The sequence below is a fragment of the Alligator mississippiensis genome, chromosome 6 (genome assembly GCF_030867095.1).
Source record: "Alligator mississippiensis isolate rAllMis1 chromosome 6, rAllMis1, whole genome shotgun sequence".
NCBI classification, from domain to species: Eukaryota; Metazoa; Chordata; order Crocodylia; family Alligatoridae; genus Alligator; species Alligator mississippiensis.
This window is the reverse complement of record NC_081829.1, coordinates 100,844,608-100,866,693: the sequence shown is the minus strand read 5'-3', so window position 1 is coordinate 100,866,693 and position 22,086 is coordinate 100,844,608. Positions and strand designations below refer to the sequence as shown.

Below are 22,086 nucleotides of genomic sequence, written 5' to 3'. Positions count from 1 at the left end.
TGGGTTTCATTCCACAAAACGAGGCTGTCAGCCAGACTCCTTCGCAGCTGAATATTGAACCCAGACCTCATGGTTGGCTTCCAAGCCCGGTGCCAGCTGGGAACAGAGCCCACGTCCCTGGCCGTCCTCCAAGTTCCTCGCTGGCGAGGGATTGACACCGAGCCCCGCCGGCTGGTTGTGCGCGGTGGCATTAAGGGCCGAGTCTGGATGGCAGAGTCGTTATCGTCACCTCTGGATTGGCAGCGGAGCGGGAAATCTGGGTGAAGAACTTGAACGAGGCAGAGGGTCCATGGTCGGGGTAGGTGAGCCGGTCTGGGGCAGGACAACAGCCCCCTTTGGAGTCAGGCCCCCGCATAATCCTTGGGGAAGAGCCCCAGATCTCCCATCTGTCCTCCAGCTGGATATAAAACCCAGGTCTGATTAGTGCCTTGTGCACAGCATCACTTTGCTGGCTGGGAGGATGAAAGCCAAGTTCCTCTGACTTTCACATGCTCCTCGGATGGGTGGGAACTTGAGCCCCGTCGTGGCGCACCGTTAGGCCAGACGAGGCTCTGCCAGAGCATTTCCCATCACAGCAGACCAGCACTACTGCACCTGGCCCGACGAACCGCTCCCGGGAGCCCCGTCCGCCCGGAGCCAGATTAACACACGGTCGCCAGGCAGGTAGCCGCCAGGGTCCGTATTGTAGGAGACCTGGCCACCTCCCTGCTCCTACGCGGGGACCGCGAATATCTCAGGTGAGTTCTGCAACAGATGTCTGTCTGGAGCAGGCCGTCGGCTCTCTCCTGCCAACAGATGTGTCTGGCGCTTTGAAGGCATCTATAAATGGCAAGGTTGTACTGTGTAGCTGCAGAAGGAGAGACAGCACAGAAATAAAACCAGACAGCCTGGATTTTCCCCTCTGGGGTGGACATGCTAGTGCATGAGGACCTAGGATGCATGGGTTACTCATGAAAACCCTCAGCAAGTCTGCAGATGCCACCAAGCTGGGGGATGTAGTAGATACACAGGAGGGCAGAGCTAGGATTCAGAGTGACCTGGACACACTGGAGGACTGGGCCAAAAGAAACCTCATGAGGTTCAACAAGGACAAGTGCAAAGTCCTGCACTGAGGAGGGAGCGATCCCTGCACCAGCTGGGGGCGACGGGCTGGGCAGCAGCTCTGCAGAAAAGGACCTGGGGGGGCAGGGGGCAAGAAGCTGAACAGGAGCCAGTAGCGTGCCCTCAGTGCCAGGGAGCCGACCGGCATCCCGGGCTGCATGGGCAGGAGCGTTGCCAGCAGATGGAGGGCAGTGATCCTTCCCCTCTATTCAGCACCGGGGAGCCCACATCTGGAGTCCTGTGTCCAGCTGTGGGCCCCACGACAGAAAGGATGTGGACATGTTGGAGAGAGTCCAGTGAAGGGCAGTGAAAATGGTTGTGGGACTGGGGGACCGGACTGGTGAGGAGATGCTGAGGGACCTGGGCTGATTGAGTCTGGAGAAGAGAAGACCGAGGGGGATTGAATAGCTGCCTTCACCTCCCTGCAGGGGGGCTGCGAAGAGGATGGAGCTGGGCTGTTCTCAGACGACAGGACAAGGAGCAATGGGCACAAGTTGCAGCAAGGGAAGTTGAGGGTGGATATCAGGAAAAGCTTTCTCATGAGGAGGGAAATGAAGCCAACAGTGTGTTGAGTTGTTTCCTGGCTGAGCTTAATGGTGCAATGTCAGACCCGGGCGTCCCGTTTGTGGTTTCAGCCTGGACTTCCCTGTCCTCGGTCTTACGGTGAGCGACTCCGCGCAAGCCCCGCAGGCAGGGAGCGGGGCGCTGCAAGGACTGCGATCGTCCCCTGTGCTGACACTTTCTGAGCCGTGTCCCAGCGGCGTGCCGAGCGCTCTTCGTACGCACAAGCTGCTGCCATCCTGCTCCCGAGGGCTTGCGGGAGGCGAACGAGGGATGAAGGAGGGAATGAGTTCAGCGGGCCCTCGAGGCTGGTTTGTAGATCAGTGTCAGCCTACCTGACTGCTCTCCTACCCGTAGAAAAGGGCCTTGCAGCACTCGGCCACCTCTCCTGTCCCATTCATCATTCCTCCTATCATGTCCCATCTGATTCATCTCCTCCCCAGACTTAACAACTCTGACCTTTCCACTCCTGCCCCGGAAAGCCACCTCTTCAGCCTTCTAATAACTTCTGGCAGCGATGTCTGTGTGGCAGAAATGCCACCGTGGGTGCCCCTCTCCAGAGACCTGTCTCAGCCAGCCTGGGAGGCTGGTGTTTCATTCCTCAGGGTGGGGATCTCCCACCTGGTCTACATGACAAAAGCCTGGTGCCTGGGAGGCGGATGCTCTGGTCACCTGGGCAGGGGGGAAAGACCCGGCCCTGCGCGGGCCCAGGTAGCCAGGGATGCTGGGGAGATTGGTCGGCTTGTGGCATCTCGTCTGCCCTGCCCTGCCCTGGCCGGCAGGCATCCATGAGGCAGAGCGCTGCATTTTGTTGCTACGCACATGCTCCTTGCCTCCTCCTTGCCTTCTCGGCACCGGGAGTGGCCTTGAACAGCGCAGCCTGCCCCGCACCCTGCCTTTTCTTGAGACGGGATCACAGAATCGGAGATAACGAGGCCTGGAAGGGAGCTCGGGAGGTCGCATCTAGTCCAGCCTCTCGCTCCAAGCAGGACCAGCCCCAACCACATCGTCCCAGCCAAGGCTTTGTCTAGCCAGGTCTTAAACACCTCCAAGGATGGAGACCTCACCACCTCTCTGGGTGTAGCCTGTCCCAGTGCTTCACCACCCCCCTATGGAGAAAGTTTTTCCTAATATCCACCCTCAACTTCCCTTGCTGCAGCCTGAGCCCATTGCTCCTTGTCCTGTCGTCTGCCCCCCTGAGACCAGCCCAGCTCCATCCTCTTTGCAGCCGCCCTACGTTTGGCGCTTTACAGTCCTCTCTTCCTTTATGTTAAATGTGTCCTGTCCTCTTCCTTGCGGTCAGAGCCCATGAACCAGGAGCAGAAGGGGCCCGAGGGCCTCTGGCGTCAATGCAAAGCCCCACGTGAGGTCAGTGGTGCAGGGTGAGATCCTTGCTCGGGGTGTCTGTGCTTTGTCCGTTCAATGCCCCCCGAGGCTTGCTCCCCCTCCTCTGGATCTGCCCTTGCTGTAAGAGGGGAGCTGGCTGGGTCCTTCCTCTCTTTAGGAGCCCAACTCCCCCTGAAATCTCACCCTTCCTGTAGCTCGCTAGTTAGATAACCCATGAGTCAGAAGGAGATGTCCGCACATGGCAGCTCGTGTTCCAGCCACATCCGAGGCCGCTGGCAGCGTGTACCAGTTCCCTTCCAGGGGCGGGAATGCTTTTCATCACATCCTAGCGCTGGGTTTGTTCTTGGTGGCTGATGCCCAAAACCTGGGAAACAACAGGGACCTCCCAAGCCCCCGCAGCGAGAGCAGGCTCCAAAGAATCGCAGCCATTTGCAGACGCCGTGCACTCGGCAGCCGGCCTCCGGGGACCGCCTGGTGAGTCATTCGCTCGTCTCTCCAAACGCTGATTTGAGCCTGCCGCAGTTTGTGGATGAGCGTCCAAGAAGCGCGGAGAGGAGATGCTGGGACAGCAGACGGCCTGTGCTTCCTTCCAGGCAGGGCTGCGTGTCCCCGACTCTGCGATGCTCCCGGCCCACGTCCCTGGACGACAGCGTCGAGTGCTCCGGAGAAGTCCCAGGACCAAGGGACAATTGAGGGCAGCTAATTTTTTTAATTCTGGGGCAGATGAGACTTTCCCTTCTTTAAAAGACTCAGGGAAGGTGCTCAAGGAGCGTGTTTTTGGGGCCTCTACATTTCAGCCAGAAGAAGGAGGCACGTACATAAGGAGTCTTCCTCTGCCTAATGCGATCATCACCCCCAGCCCCAAGGCAAAAGGAGAGGACCGTCCCCCAGAGCAATGCAAGCCCTCGAGAGCAGCCTCCTCCTCCCCTGGAGACCCGCGTGGACCCCTCTGACGGTGGTTTCTGAGCACCAGACAAGAGGCAGGACTAGCGACTGGAGGCGGTGAAGGTACTCGGATCTCAGCCCAGCCCCTGCCGCTTGGCCAGCTCTGCAGGAGAAGGGCAAATCCTGCGCGTAGACCTGCCCCGAAGAGATGTGACGGGCTGGAAGCTCGATGGATGGCGTCCGCTGAAAGCAGTCGTCCGTCGGAGGCAGACCGGCGTGCTCCAGAGCAGGGGAACAGAAGCCAGACTGACTCACGAAGCTCAGGGAAACCCGTTTCCATCTGGACATCTCCACAGCAGCTGTGTCCCCGGGCAGCGTGCCTTCCAGCAGAGTCAGACCGTCTGCCAGCCCTGGCGCGATCGGGACTCTCCGGCAGCTCTCTCGTGTAGCGCAGCACCTCTCTCTGGGCAAGACTTGAACGTGTTCGCGCTCCACGGGGTCCTTGCAGAGAGGGCAGAGGAGTGGACACCGTCCTCGCAGAGGTCATCTCAGCCGTGGGACGCCAGCCAGGTGCAGCCACCTGTAGGGAGGGCGTCCTGTCCCGTCCCGTCCCGTCCCGTCCCGTCCCGTCCCATCCGAAATGGGCAGGCAGCTCGGCGGTGTGTGGTGCACGCCTCTCCAAGATGCTGTAGTTTGAAGGAGGTCCCAGCCTGCAGTGCTGTCCCGCGGCCCCGGTGCGGGGAGGGCTCCTGGTACCTACTTCTCAGCTGGAAGGAAGGGCAGGTGCCCACTGCGACGTCCCCACAAGCAGCTGTGTTGGCGGCGGGGCAGCAGGACGACCTAGGCCCTCGGGCAAGGACACAGAGGGCACTAGCTTGGCCCCTGTGAACTCTGCAGGGCACAAATATCGGATTGCACGCATGCCGAGACAGGCGATCGTACGAATACTGTGTCCAGCTGTGGGCCCCACTGCAGAAAGGATGTGGACACATTGGACAGAGTCCAGCGGAGGGCAACGAAAATGGTTGGGGGTGAGGAGAGGCCGAGGGACCTGGGCTGATTTAATCTGGAGAAGAGAAGACCGAGGGGGATTGAATAAAACCCTTCACCTCCCTGCAGGGGGGCTGCAAAGAGGCTGGAGCTGGCCTCGAACCATCTCGGACGTTGTCTAGCTACAGATAACCGTGTGCAGCTGGCAGCGTCCCTGCGATGCACAGACCCGCCTGGTCTCCTGCAGCGACACCGTGCAGCGCACCGGCTCAGCCCACGTGGGGACGAAGCGGGGCCGGGGCAGACGAGGGGCGAAGCCGTGTGTCGCAGCAAAGCATGCCGGAGCTGTTATTGTAAGTGAAGAGAGCGGAGCGGAGCCGTGCCCTCGAGGCTCGGGAGTGGGCAGTGTGAGAACGCAGGGAGGTCGAACAACCCGGCTCTGCCGGCCCGAGGAGGGATCGCCCCGAGCCGTTCATTCGCGTTTGGCTGACCGCGAGCAGCCCTCGAGCCGCAGAGCGGGTCAGACCCGTGCAAACCCGGGAAGTCCCGTCTGGGACGGAGCCTCAGGCCCCAAACCCACGCTGGCACCTGCGCCAGCAGCCCGGTGGGAAGCCCTGGCGTGGCTCCCACGTGCCCGCAGCAGGCCTCGTGGTGGGCTCGACCCTAGCGATGCTGCCGGCGGGGCTGGACGGCCCCGGCGTGCTCCGCGCCTCTCGCTTTGCAGAACGATCTCAGCTTCGTTCTGGGGCTTTGGCAGTCGGTGGCGCCTTGCTGTTGGGCTAGCTGGAGCCCTGCCGTGGCTTCCACGTCGGTGCTCTCCAAGTTCGGTATTTTTATTATGGATTTTATTATCCTGCATTTGGGTTTTATTCTGGGTTTTTCCCTGCCGTTTTACAGCTCCCCGATCACGTTGGCGTGCACGCGGGGCGGGGGGGTGCCCTGCGAACAGCGCTCCCATTTGTTACGATCCGTTCTCTGTGACACCGTCTCTTCCCCAGAGACTCGGAGACCCGGCGAGCGCTGCCAGCTGCGCAGAGACGGGCTTCCCGGAGAGCTCGCTGCGTCTGACGAAGAGCGAGCGGTCGAATTGCCCCGAGCGTGAAGTGGGCTTTAGCCAGCAACTAATACTACTGTGACTCTTCTCTCCCTCGTGGCTCGGGGTGATGCGATCATCCCAGCGCAAGGCAGTAAAACGTTTATAGCACCACACACCAGCTCATCGTTTGCATGTATGCGGAGGTGGGACCTTGCTTCGGGTGTTCTCGGTGTACCCATTTCCGAGGTTAGTCTGCGAACACGCACAGATTGCCGATCTAATTTGGCATGGACTTGAGCGTATCAGTAACTTTACCCTCGTGAGCAATCTTACTGCCGTCTGCGGTGGGCGTCTGTGTGTGGGAAGACCCTCGCCTGCCGACGTGCTTGCAGGTTGAGGTCTGCTGTTACAGGAAAACGAGCTTCAGTCAGAATTAGAGAGGAGTCCAGGCAGGCAGGGCTGGAGAAGTTGCTTGGGGTGGAGCAGTCAGGCCTGCCCCTAACGCAGCACTTCCCGACTTGGACAGACTCGGGCAGCCGTCGCTAGACTGGAGGCGCCCTCGGAAAACGCCGCCTCCGAGGTCTCACTTGTTTCCAGACCACGGAGACACGATAGAGCCATCCTTCGGTTGCAGGGAGCTCGAAGACCACAGCAGGCCTGCCTGTCCTCGACGGCGTGGATTCCCCGTTGAAATCCCCGGGTGTAAGGTAGTGAATCGTGGCGGCACGCCTGACTTGTGCTGTTGCAGGTGTCACCTAACACTCGGCTTTAGGGAGTGGGTGAAGGCGATTCGTGATGCAGTCGCTCAGGCTGCTCGGGGGGCGGATTTATTGAATACACAAGGAAGTAGGAGAAGCCCAGAAAAAGTCTTGCTTACGCGGCCTTGGTGTTGGAGCAGCCCTGAGAGCTGCTCGGGCTCTGAGGATGCTCTGGGACTCGTGCGTGCCCCGTTGTCGTCTTGGCAGCCGGTCCGGCTGGTGTCTCACCTTCGTACTTTGTCTTTCCACATGTACAGAGAGACCCGTTTTCTGTCTGTGTTTCTGCAGTGCTTTCCACTTGGTCGTACTCGCGCCTGCAGCTCCTGATCAGCTCGCGATTGATCTGCGTGCAGGTAGCTGTAGCCATACTACTTTCATACTTGCCATTCTGCTTCGCTGAAACGGCGGGCGCCGTGACTTGGCTCGTAGTGGTTTTGTGCGTCAGGCAGCCATCCGGCTAGACCAGGGCAGGCTCGAGGCACCCGGGGTGCCACGGTCCCTGGCGGAGAACCGCTGCCCCTCGGAGCAGCCTGGAAGGTGGAGGGGAAGGAAACTCCAGACACGGAAAGTGTGAGTGACTGATTTCACAGGGGGTAAAAGTGTTAATAAAACTGAGACCCTCTCTTAAAGCTACCCCTGAACACGAGGAAGTTGTCATGGAGCAAAAAGCATCCCTTCCTTTTGTGGGTGCTGCTGGGCTGTCAGACAGCCCAGCATGGTTCGGGTCGTGAACGCAGTCACTTCTCCATCTGCTGTTGAGCTCGGACACGGGAGAGCTGGGGCAATGCCCGGAAAAGACTGGGAGCCATGCAGGTGCATCTGCGGCATTTGATCTCTGGGATTTCCAGCCTGCAGAGCCTAGAAATCTCTGGAGCACCTGAAAATCCAGCCAAAATCCCCGGCACTAAAGCTGCGTTTGTCTGTAGATGAAAAGCAGCTTCTTGTCCCCTGCCGAGCACGCTGACCACGAGCAAAGTCCCGGTGTAAGGCGCTGAAGGAGGAGGCCTCCGGAGAGTCGTCCGAGTGGCTCAGTTTTCGGCGCGGGGAACGCAAGCGAGAGCGGCTGTGGTCCTCGTGCTGGTGCGGAGGTATCTTCCTTACGCGGCTGGGAAGCGGTCCAAGAGTATCGTTCTCAGCAGAGCTCTTGCCCGGAGGACTAAAGTAAACAAGTATTAAATAACCGTGGCTGTGTCTGATCTCCTAAGCGCTCACAAAATCGGATAATGTGCCCGGTCCGTGGAATAAATACATTAAATTAATCTAACTCAATTACGAGCCTCACAAAAGTCTCGTACGGTTCAGAAGAGTCTGAGAAAGGGCTCGGGAACCTTCTTCCCTCTCCGCAGAAAAGCCTGGTCCCCGCGCGGGCGGTGCGGTTGGCTTAGACGCTGTTTTGGCTTCGTTAAACCACCCAAAATGTTCGCTGAGAAAACCGGTGTCCGCTTCCCTGGCGGGGGGGCGAGGTGCTGCTCTCCCAACCGTGTCCCAGCTCTCGCAGCTCCTTTGTCTCCGCAGTGGACGTGCTCGGGTCATTTTTCCTACAAATTGCTGGTTCGAGTTATCTGAACGAAAGCAGAACCCAGCCTCCCTCTCCCCCGCTCGCTTGCATTTCAGACGAAGCCCAGCTGCAGCCCTGAGCATGCACGGCTTTGAAGCAAGGTCACGACTGCTGGAAAATCATTGATGGGGCATCTGCCAGGCTCTGCTGGACGCGGGGCTGGCCGGGAGAGCCGGTGCCCCGGTCCAAGGGGACGGAGGATCTCCCTGTGGCAGCGGCAGCGCTGCAGTGAAGAAACGCCTGGAAACAAGGCTCGTGGGCTGTTGGTTGCAGCCGTGTTGGTGTGAGGACGCAGGCAGGCGAGTTCTTTGGGTAGATGTGATATCCTTTATTAGACCTACTAAAAAGTTGGAAAAATGGTTCCTTGCAAGCTTTTGGACACAAACAGCGCTCGTCAGGCACAGACAAGCCAGAAACCCCTTCCTGGAGCCCTAGTCCATGTCCCCTTCTCAACCCTCGCCAGGCTGCCGGCGTCCCCGTAGGTTGGGCCCGCGCGGCAGGCTCCTGCGCACGCTCTTCCCTGGGCAGCAAACAGCTTTCGAGGAAGCAGAGCCGGATGATCCACCTGCCCCCGTCTCTCGGGGTCCTCCGGGACGCGCCAGGGGGCTTTAACATCCTGTCCCGCAGTCCCAGCCTCGTGGCTACGCAGGGTTACACGTGGCTGCTCCGGGGACACGCGGGCCTTGCAAAGCTTTCCAGCAAAACAACTCTTCACTTTAGCTAGCACGAGGTGCAGAGAGGTGCAGGCAAACAGCGGTGGCCTTTGCACCTTCCCGGCGTTCATCTCCCCCGAGTTCCCGATTGTCCCTTGGTTCGTCAGGGGCTCTCGGGTGTCGGGACCCTTCCTCCAGCACGTGGCTTCTCCCTGGACCGTGGAGTCCCTCCCTCCCTCTCCTCCGCCGCCGCCCTTCTCCCGCGCCTGGTCCTGCAGTGACAAGGGAGGCGTAAGAGCCACCGAGGCCGTTCACGATGTGGCAGTTTCATAAAATCGGCCCAGCCTCCTGAGTCGTGCGCGGGCGAATTCCTCAAATCGCCACGCTCTCCCCGACCCCGCGGCGATCCCGTTGCAGCCTGATGCACGCCTCGGCTGGGAGCACGCCTCGTTTTTGTCATCAAGGGCTTGATCTTGCACCTCTCGAAGGACGTATACACGCGAGTGCTTCCACCGAGCGCAGGGCACCTGCCCGCAGGTTTTCCCAAGGTGTCAGGCATGAACGTGTCCCCCACTTTCCTGCTGTCACTAGACGAGGTAAGACGAGCAAGTGTCTCGGCCTGGCGTGTCTTGAATTAACTCTCCCCAGTCCCCTCCAAAGAGTCTTTGGTCCCTCGTTCTAGCAGTTCTGCGTCATACGACCAGGAAACCTCACCAAGACCTTTCTCCGGCCAGGATAAGCATGTATGAGGCATGCAGACCCGCGTGCTTCGCAGCAGAAACCAGACTCCGTCTATCTGGGGCTTGGAAGAAACGTCTATGGGCAGGTTCTTGGCAAATGCTCGGTTGCGGACATTTTCCATCTGCCTCTGAGCCATCTGGCACAGACACTGCTGACAACAGGATGTCTATCTAGACCTCTGGTTCTCGACCTTTTTAAACTCGGGTTACCCCTTGGTGGGCTCCAGCCCCCCTTGGAAAATGCCAGCTCTTGTGTGCAAAAATACCAGAGCGACTCCACAGAGCACAACAGGCAGAATGGCTTTGCTTCCCGTTTGAAATCTCTGGGTTTGTCTTGTGCCTCCTGGGCAGGTTTGCACCATGACAGTGCTAATATTGCATGGCATGCTGTGGCACCCCTAGAAGGATCTCACAGCACCCCAGGGTGCCGGGGCCCCTGGTGGAGAATCACGGATCGAGACACAGGGACCACTGCTCTGACCGTTGCAGGTGGGGCTCTCTCTTGTACCGGTGATGGGGCTGGTCACCGGCTCAACGTTGCCTGGCTCTGAGCACAGGGAGCGTGCCCGTACGGCGCTGGCGGTGTTGCCCCTCGGTACTGGGAAGATGTTCTTGGAGGAGAAGGCATCAGCAAAACGCCATCGATCAGCGACGGGGCTGCAGTCTGGCCCGTGCGTTCGACGCCTGTGTTATACAAGATGCAAAGCTGCAGTTTTGGCACAGGAAAAATCATTCTACTTTAATTAAACTGGAACCTCTCATAACTTTCCATCCTGGGCAGCAAATTCTGCAGTCAGATCTCTTTTATCTTACCAGAAGAGCCATTCAAAGGACCTGACCCAGAGGTTAATGTGCTCCACTAAGTATCCATTATAGAAAACCAGGGCCATCAAACCCCGCAGAGCTCTTCTCTGGAGCAGGTTGGCCTTGGAGGCTGAGCGTCCCTCGTGGCAGCCTTGGCCATGACAAATGTCTTGGTATCGTTTATTCGGGAGTGTATTTGGTAGCCGCGTTGGTCAGAGACAAAAGAAATGCAAAACTCTAGCACCCTTGGTTTATTAGACCAACTAAGAAACCGCAAAAATATATCTCTTTTTCTGCCTGAAAGCTTGCAGGAAAAGCTCATTTTTTGAAATGTCTTAGTTGGTCTAATAACAGGTATCATTTCTGAACCAAGAGTTGTAGCGCTTTGCGTTTCTTGTTGTGATTTATAGCCCACGTTGCGGGAGTTGTCACCAGGTCCCAGCCACGGACTCGGACCTGCCAAGCTAAGCGTGGCATGAACATAGGCTCAAACCAGCTCGTGGCCCCAAAACCTGCCATCAAAGCACGAGGCAGAGGCGAGAGGTGGAGGCTGACACAAGCCCAGCGAAGGGCTGGCGTGAAGGGCAGCGCGCGCGGCCGCGGGCACGTTTCGTCGGCATCGGGCAGAGGGGGTGTAAAGGCGGCAGTGGCTTTGTGGCTGTGGCCCCCCCGTGAGGGGCAGCAGGGGAGCCCCTTGTTGGCAAGTGGGCAGGGGAGGCCAGGAGGGTGAGCAGAGCTGGCAGCGGGGCGGTTGTCTGGTGCAGCAGAGGAGACGCAGTTGCCCAGGCCCAGGGGTGGACGGTGCACTCGTCCAGAGGCGAGATGATCAGAGCTGGATCACTTTGCTTTGTGAGGGGACAGGGAAGACCAGGTGCACCCGCAAGATTGAGAACCGGGATCTTTGCAGCGTATCTGAGCCCCCCGACAGCAGCGGGACATTGGCGGCCGTGGCCCCCCTGTATCCCAGGGGCAGGGGCGATGCCAGGGGCTGTCAGGGGTGACTGTGTCGTGCTGCTCGGAGCTCAGACACGGGATTTGTCTGGGCCAGTTTGCACAGGGCTGTGCCCCTCGCCAGTCCCTGCCAGCCCCAGGATGCTCTGAGAAGGGCCGGGCCGGGCCGGGCCGGGCCGGGGGCGCAGCACAGGCAGGTAGGCAGGGGTCTTCCAGGCTCTGCTGGGCTGTGGGAGGGCTCCAGGGGCCCGCGGGGAAAGGCCCCATGCCAGACCCCACCTTTGTGCTCTGACCAGCTCCAGACGCTGCTGCAGGGAAGCTGCGCCTGCTTCCACTTAGGCCAGGGCGATGCCCTGCAGCCCTGGGCCCCGCGCCCCAGCTGGATGCAGCGAGCCCCAGTGCAGGGCATGCGCGCATCCCTCTGCCGCGGTCCAGCTTGGAGAGCCAGACTCCGCCAGCCCCGGTGTGCGGGACCAGGCTCCGCACTGCACCGCTCTCCCCCTGCATCGGCTGCAGCTCCCCGGGGCAGGAGAGCATTGCCCCAGTGCTGGGCCCTGGTCCCCAGTGCCTGGGAGCCCCAAAGAGACGTTCCTATGCGGTGCTGGCGGGGAGGACAGAGACGGCTGTGCCATGCCAGCCCTGCCAGGGCCCAGGGAAGAAGCCAGCCCAGGTCCTGGAGGGTGGAAGCGCAGGGCGCTGTGGGCAGGGAGGCGGCAGGGGCTGCAGCAGGGCAAGGAGCAGGCTCCGGCTCAGGTCTGCCCCTGGCAATGGGCTCTGCGCCGTCCCGGGCTGGGGGAGCCGTTGGTGCCGGGGGCAGGCTGGAGTGGTGAGCACCGCGAAGGACATCCTGGCACGGCCCTCGCCATCCAGACGTGCGCAGAGCCCCAGAGGCCTGCCCTCTGCTCCCCTTGTCTGGCAAAGAGCTGTGGCAGGCGTGGGGGCTGCATCATGGAGGAGAGGGCACGGGCAGGCTGCGCCGCCCCTTTCTCCAGTGCGCTGGGAGAGACGTCCAGCTCCAGCCCGTGGTGAGGAGTCTAGCACAGCCTTGGAGGTAATGCCATTTCCATAGAGTCATAGAAAATTGGGGTTGAAAGGGACCTCAGGGGGTCACATCTGGTCCAGCCCCCTGCTCCAAGCAGGACCAGCCCCAGCTACCTCATCCCAGCCACAGCCTTGTCTAGCCAGGTCTCAAACACCTCCAAGAATGGAGAATCCCCCACCTCTGGGGAGCCTGTCCCAGTGCTTTACTGCCCTCCTGGTGAGAGTTTTTCCTAATATCCACCCTCAACTTCCCTTGCTGCAACGTGAGCCCATTGCTCCTTGTCCTGTCGTCTGAGACCAGCCCAGCTCCATCCTCTTCGCAGCTCCCCTGCAGGGAGGTGAAGGCTGCTATTCAATCCCCCTCTGTCTTCCCTTCTCCAGACTAAATCAGCCCAAGTCCCTCGGCCTCTCCTAACCAGTCCTGTCCCCCAGCCCACAACCATTTTCATTGCCCTCCGCTGGACTGTCTCCAATGTGTCCACATCCTTTCTGTAGCGGGGGCCACAGCTGGACACAGGACTCCAGACGTGGCCTCCCCAGTGCTGAATAGAGGGGAAGAATCACGTCCCTGCATCCGCTGGCACCGCTCCTACCCATGCAGCCCGGGATGCCGGTCGCCTTCCTGGCACCAAGGGCACATGGGTTGCAGGTGCCTCAGGACAGCATGTATTGCCCCTGTGGAGGGCAGAGCCTGAGGGCAGGAGTAGGGGGGTGGCCGGCTCCCCGCAGAGGGACAGGGACACCTGTCCTCCGAGTTACAACCTGGGTTTTGTTTCTTCCCAGCCAGGTCTCTAGACAAACTCTATAACTTTGCGGACTGCTCTGGCCTTCACCTGATCTTTGCACTGAACGCCCTGCGCCGCAACCCCAACAACTCCTGGAACAGCTCCAACGCGCTCAGCCTGCTCAAGTACAGCGCCGGCAAGAAGTACAACATCTCCTGGGAGCTGGGCAACGGTGAGTGCCCCGAGCCCGGTCCGCCGGGATGGACCTCCCCGGTGGGAGAGCCCCCTCGAGCCAGAGAGGGGCTCTGAACACACGTGGTGGCATCCCAATCAAATGCCCCGTCTGCTGGCACCGCACACCGGGCACCCAGGGCATGCCGACCAGCTGCCAGGGAAAAGGGCCAAGCACAAGACCCAGGGGCAGGGGACACAGGGAGTCTGTGATGGGGAAAGCCCTCTATGAGAGGATCTGAGTGGCAAGCATCATGCACGCGTGTGTTTTCCCAGAGCCCAACAACTACCGGACTCTGATGGGGCGTTCGGTGAACGGGAGCCAGCTGGGGAAGGACTACGTCCAGCTGAGGAGCCTGCTGCAGCTGATCCGCACCTACTCCAGAGCCAGCCTCTACGGACCCAACATCGGGAGGCCCAGGAAGAACGTCATCGCTCTCCTGGAAGGGTAAGCGGTGCCGCGTGGGCCTGGCGACATCCGGGGATGGGGAGTCTCTCCTGGCCGAGGCTGATGGAGGCCAAACAGACCCCTGTGGGGAACCAGGGAGTCTCTGGCTGGAAGAGCCTGGCCCGCGGTGCCCACAACGGCTACCGCTCCAAAGGGCCCCGGCAGCCCCTCACTGCTGGTTGCAGATGTGCCCAGCTGTGCCCCGGGGGCTTTGTGTTCATGCTGCTGCCTGCACCTTCCCCTGGGACAGCGAGCGCTCCAGACAGGGGCCCGTCTCCCGGTGGGTTTGCATGGGGCCTGGCACCGGCGCCCCGTCCCAGACCCCGTTCCAGCGAGACGACCGTGGCAGTGGCGAGGACAGGTGAGGGGGAGCGCGTGCGTCTCACTGCCAAGGGGAAGGCAGAGGCACGTGGCTCCGAGAAGCCGCTTCCTGTTTCTTGGTGGGGGACCGGGCTCCCTCGGGCGGTTCGGTCGGCGTGGGGGCATAGGGGTGCGGGCAGCGTCTGTGGCGCTGTGATGGACTTTAGGGCTTTGCTGTTCAAGAGCTTCCCGGCTGCCTCCGTAGCACAGGCTGCGTGGACAGAGCCGAGGATGGTCTTCTGCACGGTCGCTATCACAATCGTTGCACTTAACGGTCTCGCTCAATTGAGGGAAATCCCCACTTCTGAAGCAGGGGTCAGGGCTCGGGCCATGCCCCCACATCCCCAGCTGTGGGCTCATCTGTCACACAGCTGTTCGATCCCTGCTAATGGCACCGCTGGGCTCTGACACAACACAGGACGTCACACCTGGACCTGCCCCAGGGCAAGCAGGGCAGATGCTGCAGAGAGCCCAGGCAGAGCCGTGCCCCCGCTGCAGAGGAAGGTAAACTCCCCCAGTCTGGACCAGTCTGACCACAGGGAAAATCCCTTCTTGCCCCCGAACCCGGAGTCAGGAGCAGTCAGAGAGGAGAGAGCTGCAATAGCCTGTGCAGGGAGCCGTGGCCGTGGCCGTGGCAGATAGGAACAGGCGATGTGGGGTGTGGGCCAGAGGCGCGGAGCCGGCCCGCGCAGGATTGCTGTGCAGCAGCGCGGGGTCCCTGCGGAGCGCTAACCGGGGCGGGAGCGGGCTCCGCTGGGAGCGGCGCTGGGGCTCGTGCTTGCTAACACCTGTGCGAATGATCTGGCAGAGACAGTAAGCAGCACACTAACGCGGCCCCCGGCGGGCCCGGCGGAGAGCGCGGGCCAGGTTCTCAGCCCTGCCGCAGCAGCTCCAAGGGGCCGTAAAGCCGCCTGAGCCGGCCCCGGGGGGGGTCCCTCTGAGACGGGAGGGGGCCGAGGCAGCCAGGTGCAATGAAAAGTCGTCTTGAGGCTGCTCTATGTTGCAGGAGGAGCTGCGCTGCCTCGGAGCCAGGCCCAGGACAGAGGCACCGGCGTGGGGGTGCTTTCCCCCTCACCCCCTCCGACTGGGATGCTGGCCGGCTGGGAGCCGCAAGGAGGGGGTCAGCAGTGGACAGGGGGCTGTCCAGCTGGGTGAGGGAGAGCTGCTTGGTGACCGGTGGGGCAGGAAGCCGACGGGCTCGTGCCTTCCTCTGCCCAGGACACGGTAGAGCAGTGACCCTGGGGGCAGCAGCTTGTGCCCATAACCTGGAAAGCGCCTGGTGGCAGCGCCCGGGGGCTGCGTGCCGCTGGAGACGGGGCAGCCGTGCAGCCAGGCCACCGCTTGCACCGCACGCCCTGCGCTGCCGGACGGCTCCTCGCCGCCGCAGCCGCCTCGTGCTGCAGGCGAGGAAGTGGAGGCAGAGGCGACAAGACCTGCAAAGGCCCCGCGAGGCCTCAGTGTTACCCTGGCAAGTTCGTCCCCAGCTCCCCCTCCGAGTGGGGAAGCCTGGCGGGGACGGGCTGCGGGGAGGCTGCCTGGATGCAGACGTGTGAGCGCTCAGGTGCAAGGGGGAATTTCTGCAGGCGGGTTTGATGAGGTGTTAATTAGCCCATTCATGCAGCTGAGCGGTTGGAGAGCAGACCATGGTAGCTACCTACTGCGCGGGGGGACGGGAATCCCAGGACTGCGCGGAGCTGTTTGCTTGGGAATTTGCAGCGATTCTAGCTGGGGAGCAGGAGCTGGCGATGGAGTTGCACATGGCTGCAGTCCACAGTCAAGGCAAGAAGAGCAGGAACACGAGGGAAGCCCGCGAGGACAGAGACCCGCCGGATCCATCACAGCCGGCTGGCCTCCGTGACCACGGGTGAACACGGGCATCGCCTCTGCTTCAGCCATGCCGGGGCCCGCTGGCCAGCACTCCAGGAGGCGGCGACCTTGACCTGGCTCTAGGATCAGGTGCTCTGGAGCCACCTGGGGTCATTAATGGTGGCAATTCCCCACTCCACCACCCACCCCTGGCTCCCGATCTTGCTGCTTGGCTCGGGGAGCTGTGTGCGTCATTGCAAGGTGAGCAGCTGGAGCACACCTGAGCCAAGGGTGTGGGGTCAGGGGCCAGGAGCCCGGCAGAGGGACCGTCCCCATGGGGCGGGCCCGGCCAGCAGTGACCATGAGGACAGGCACCTGGGAAGGCCGCAGGGCTTGCAGGGCTGCGGGGTCTGTTCAGCTACTGGGGAAATCGGAGCTCCTTTGTTAAACCTCGAGGTTTTACAGCCCTGTGCTCTGGGCGTGTAATTGCTACAGGGAACTCAGCACATGTGTGAGCCATTTACTGCTGCTTTAATGACCCCAGATTCCAGCCCTGCCAGGAAGGTGCTCAGGAAGGTGTGAAAGGCTTTGTGTGCTTTGCTGAAACCCTGGTGCCCCCGGGGAGGGCCAGGCTCCCACCCCAGGGCCCAGGCGGGGGAGAAGGGACAGGCTATGGCCGCGGGTGCACTGGCCGGCAGCTGGGGGTCCCGGCGTCAGCCTGGCGCAGGCCAGGAAAGCAGCGGCTTGCAGCCCCCACTGACTCGGCTCCAGAGAATGGCAGGAAAGGCGATATCGCTGCGGGGGAGTCCCCAGGTGCCCGCGTGGCCATGGACAGAGCACGTGCACTAGAAGTTGGCATCGGGGAGCAGGCGCAGCAGGAGCTCAGGCTCCAGGGGCTGTGATAGCAAAGACTCTGCAAAGGAGCTATTCGGGCACTTGCAACTGGTGCTAGCAAGGGAGCTGGGGATGCATCCTGGTGAGACGATCCAGCGTTACCAGAGTCACTCGTAACGTGTCCAAGTGCCCTGAAACAGGGGGGGGCTTTGCACGAGGGGTGTGTTACCGTCGCCGGCAGCAGCCAGCTTAGGGAGAGCACAAAGGGCCGGAGAGTGGCCTCGGGTCTGAGCAGAGAGATGGGGCAGGAGTTTCATGCGTGCTGGCTATCAGCGGCAGGGTCGCCCCGGGGAAGCAGCCGCTCCCTCAGGTCGGTAGGAGTGTCTGGAAGACGCGTTCGCCAGACGCAAGTCGAGGGGCTCGGCGCAAGGGTCAGCGGGAAGTGCTTTGGTCTGTGTTTGGCAGGGGTCAGGAGGGGAAATCGAATGGCTCTTCTGTGGTCTCAAAGCACATGGCTCTATTAAGTAGCTGCTGACAGGTGAAGAAACAATCCCTAGCTAAAGACCCATTTAGAAGAAATCATCCCCCAACTGGGCTGCGTTAAGTATGTTTTAAACGAGGACTGTGGGTTCGTATCTCGTTACCTGGACTTGCTTTTGTGGCCCTTTTTGCTCTTATGGGTGCACTGCACCTTTGCTTGTCTCTCCTGGCAGTGCCCCAGCCCATTGCTGTCTCCTTGCACTCTGCTTCCTGCACCTCCTCTCATTGCAGCCCATGGAGTGAACTTGGGTTCGCAAAACCTTGCGCTCTCTTTCTCTCCAAATGTAATCGTTCGTAGTTGGTCTGTAAAGGTGCATCTCTGCCCTGCCTTAAGGAAACCAGGGCCTTTCACGAAACCAAGCTTGTTCTGTCTAAGACTAGTTGTGTGCTTACAGCCACACGTGTGCTGCCGGTGGTCTCGACCCCAGCCCCAGCTCCAGGAGTCGTGTGTGGACGTGGGAGTCGGCTTCCAGCTTGCAAAAGCCTCCGTTTCGGGCGCTGGGGTTGCAGAGAGAAGCCTGGAAAAGCCCGACTCTCCCAGGCTGGAAGCCACGCAGCCTTGCTGTGACCCCTCGTGGGCTTGGACGTCCTGAGGCCTGGCTGCGCTGAGTTACAGGTGCGCGCGGGCACCGACAAGGCCCTTAGGAGGAGCGGGCATTGCTGACCTGATGAAAGCCAGCAATAGTGCCGATTCCAACCCTGACCGCCAGTAGCTGAACCACTGCAGAATAACAGTTCGAACTCACTGGGAGGAAGCGCGGCGAGCTGCGGGCGCCCGGACTTGGCAAGGAGAGGATTAAAAATAGACATCTCGACTGATAAAACCAGGCGGCACGTGACTAGGGCGCGGAGGGCGCAACTGCAGCTGCTGCAAGACTCGCCTCTTGTAGCGACCGAGGGAGCGCAGCCGCCCGGGATGAGTTCCTACCGTGGTTTCTGGCCAGTCCTGCCGAGCAGCCCAGCTCCAGCACAGCCTTAAGAGACCTTAAAAAAGGGAAGCTGAGGTTGGATATGAGGGAAAACTTTCTCACTGGGGGGTGAAGCACTGGACCAGGCTCCCCAGAGCGGTGGTGCAGTCTCCATCCTCGGAGGTGTGTAAGGCCCAGGTAGACAAAGCCTGGGCTGGGATGATGTAGTCGGGGCTGGTCCTGCTCTGAGCGGGGGTTGGATAGATGTGACCTCCCGAGGTCTCTTCCCGCACACATTTTCTGTGATCAACCTCTCTGAGCCTTCGCCGCCGTGCACGAATTGAGTGGCTGTATGTGCAATGCACTCAGCCCCTGGGGGGACACAGGAACACACCCGCGTGCCTCCGCGGCACCAGCCCAGCATGTGCCCACACCCCCCCGGCGGCCCCTTGCCCTGGGAGGAAATCCTTCCTTGGGAATCTGGCCTCAGACGTGCACTGCACGAACCCAGCCTGGGCCAGGGCTAACGAACGCATCGTCTCTGAGCCGCTGCAGGCGTGCAATTGCTCACCTGGAGATCACGCACAGGTGAGCTGTGGCCCACCGGCCTCTCTCTGCCCCAGGCTATCTGCACCGTGGACCTCACCAGTGCCACAGATCTCCAGCCTGGAGCCGTCTTTCTGGCTCTGCAAGCGCATGAGTTCCCCACTGAGCTGTGAGCTGCCGTCCTCTGGCACTCGCTGCGACTATCCCAGCGGGTCTAATGTGGGCTGTGACCCTGCAGTTCTGCTCCCCCCAGGAGCTCTCGGTATCATCCAGTATCATCTGTCTGGAGTGAAGCATCCTAAAGGAAAGCACGTCTGAAAAGAGGGAAGCGGACAACAGGCATGTGCATGTCCAGCCGTCCCTTGGCTCACAAGCCACCCCCATCCTTCATCTCTCCAACTTCGGCTTTGGAGAGTTGCTCTTCATATCTCAGCCCCTCTTATCACTCGCTTTGCCAGGCATCGAGTCCCCTTATCACTGTTTACAGCTGTTTCCTCCGAGATCCCGGCTTTGGTGTAGCAGGTTTGCGACTTGGAGACAGAAGCCGCTGCACTCCGAGTTACCCCTTGCCTTTCAGGGGTGCACCTGAATGCCCTGATCCGGGGAGCCGTTGTGTGGATGGCCTGCTCAATTAAACTTTCAAAGACGCAAAATAAACGTCCCGCTCCCCCAGGATAAATGATGCGGTCTGTCTGCTTTCTCAGCAGCTCCGCAGCTCTCAAACTGGTGCGGTTTGGAGCATGCAGCTATCCGGACGTGCCCGTATCAGCTTGTGTATCGCGGTATGGATTTAGCTGTCAGCTCTGCCCTCCCCGCGCTGGACGCGAGTGGCTGATAACTGATCTCCATCATCCTGCAGCAGCATTTTTGTGACAGGAGTGACATCCGGGGATTGGTTGGGCTCTCTGCAGCTGCATACAGCCTCTGTCAGACCCGGGGAGCAAATAGCAGGCTCGTCGTGCTTGCGCTCCGCAGCAGCACACGAAAGGATGGTGCTCGGGGCTGCTCCTGCTCCCTTCTGCGTGTTTGTAGTGGTGTCGGTTTATCTGTGTAGCGCTGAGGACAGGTTGGTATTTAAAAGGTTTGAGAGCGTGAGTATAGCAGTGTCCAACTGGTACAGTTATGGTGGCAGAGGCATGTCCCTTTGCTGCGAGAGCTTGTTTCATTCAGGCAGCGGGTACAAGTGATGCCTATGGAGGAGCTTCCTTGCTGATGGGAGCTAAATCCTAGCTGACGGCAGACCCCTCAGGCAAGGTCTGAGCCATGTGCTGAGCTCCATCGCCTGGAAAACACCTGCAAAGCCAAGGAGGCCTGGGTCACACGATGCCCAGAGCAAAGGCTGCCCTGGGCTCCCTTGTCAGGCCTTGCTTGAACGTTAGCGCCCTTTGGCTGTCCCGGCTGGACTCGTCCCTGCGTGTGGGGGGAGGTTTGGAAACCCCTGGGCACCGGTTGCAGGGACCACAGAAAAGGGGAGGGGAACGTGTTTCTTGTTCATCATGAAGAAGCTATAGCACAGCCATGCTTTGCAGCTGGGCTTTGAAATGGCAGGACGATGGCGTTTACTACGCGGCAGCGCCGTGAGAGTCTGCCCTCCTGGTCCCCTTACGAGCCTCTGCTGCTCGCCTTGCGCACGTGCTGCACGGGGACTCGGTGGCGTTGGGCGCTGCCATCTGCACGGAGCGAGCTGTGGTCCCTCGCACCGCGCAGGAGCCAGCCCTGCAGCGCAACGGGTCACGCTCCAGCCCGCGGCTTTGGGGGCAGAGCAGGACTTCCCCTGCGTCGCTGCTCCGGGGCAGGACCTGGGAGGGCTGTTGCATAGGCACCCGGGGAGCAAAGGGAGGGAGATGGGTGGGAGCCGAGGGCAGCGAGACGGGCTGGGTGGACGATTCGGAAGAGCAGAGCTGCGGGGAGCACAGGCAGAAGTGTCCGTGCCACTAGCACGCGCGCCCTTCAGGGCCTGCCCACGAGCCACGTAGTCCTGAGTCTCCGCACCAAATGCCAGTGAAATCCGGTGATGGATTGCATGCCTCCTTGCCCGCTGCCGGCTGGCTCACACGGAGGATAACAGCCCGCTACTGCTACCGTCACCGCGTTCATTCAAGCAGCGGAGGTCTGTGCAATGGGCCTGAGGTTTCTCCCCACATGAGGCTCGGTCCAGTTCTGTCTTCTCTCTTGTATTTTGCTTTTACAAACTCCAATTCCAGACGTTTAGTATTTCCTAAGGCTTTTTTCCCCCTGCAAAGCCAAGCTGCAGGCACCTGCTCATCCCTCTTGGGCTCAGCATTGTGCCACATCCTTCATGGCACGCTCAGCTGGAGTGTCTCCAGGAGGATCATAATCCACACGTGCCTTCGCGGGGAAGAGACTGCAGAGAGCAGATGGCTCCTTAATGTAGCGGGAAAAAGCAAAGCGAGGTCCAGTGCCTGGAAGCCAAACAGATTCGTAGTGGAAGTAAAGCCAAAATGATTAAGAGCGAGAGTACCCGACCATGGGAACAACTGCCCTGGAGCCCTGGCAGATTCGCCATTGCCGGTCGTCCTTAAACAGGACTGGCACCTTCTTAAGCGAGATGCTCTAGGTCAAATAGCAATGATGGACCCACAGCAGCAGTGGGGGGTGCTCATCATCCCGTGGGGCGCAGATCAGGTGGGTGACCATAACAGCCTGGTCTGTTCTGGCCTTCATGCTCCTGATCCCAGCGGCACAGGGCAGTGCCCTCGCGTGCAGGAACCGCAGCATACCGGCACCAAAGATAGGCCGGGGTGACACCCACAGCACCACGGCCTCGGTCTGCGCAGGGCTTGCGCTGTGTGCGAGTAATAACACTTGTCTAGCGCGCTCATCCGTCAGCCCCATCCATCACCACGGAGGGCACGGGCTGTTACCCACGCTATTAGGCAGCTGGTCGCAGCTCTGCAAGCCAAGGTTTTAAAAGGAGCTTTAGGACTTGGTTTTGTAAGAGTCTCCGTGCTGTGGGAAGGAAACTTTGAGCAAGGCTCGACTCTCATGGCAGTCGGAGGCTTGGTCCGATACAGAAAGAACGGTGAGAATTGCAGGGACCCTCCTTGAGGCTTTCCTTGGCCTTCACCTGCCCGCTCTGGGGTCTGTGCCTTGCCCCGGGCAGTCCCCCTTCGAGGACTAATGCAAGGTCAGTTCTGGCACGGCGGTGCTTGCCAACGGGCACCACGCTCTGACGGCAGCCTGCAGTGCCGAGGCAGAAGGACGTCCCGAAGGGGTGGAAGGCAAACATCTGCACAGATGCA

At 60.5% G+C, this 22,086-nt stretch overlaps 1 protein-coding gene across 4 annotated transcripts in view; it reads left to right on the top strand.

Annotated features, from left to right (window-relative positions):
- Window positions 1-22,086, top strand: part of HPSE2 (heparanase 2 (inactive)) — a 133,083-nt gene that overhangs the window by 89,421 nt on the left and 21,576 nt on the right. For all 4 annotated transcript variants that reach the window (XM_059730288.1, XM_059730287.1, XM_059730285.1 and 1 more), the window contains 2 exons: window positions 13,209-13,382; window positions 13,658-13,829. In XM_059730288.1, coding sequence (XP_059586271.1) covers window positions 13,209-13,382; window positions 13,658-13,829 — 346 coding nt within the window. The remainder of the gene's footprint in view (window positions 1-13,208; window positions 13,383-13,657; window positions 13,830-22,086) is intronic.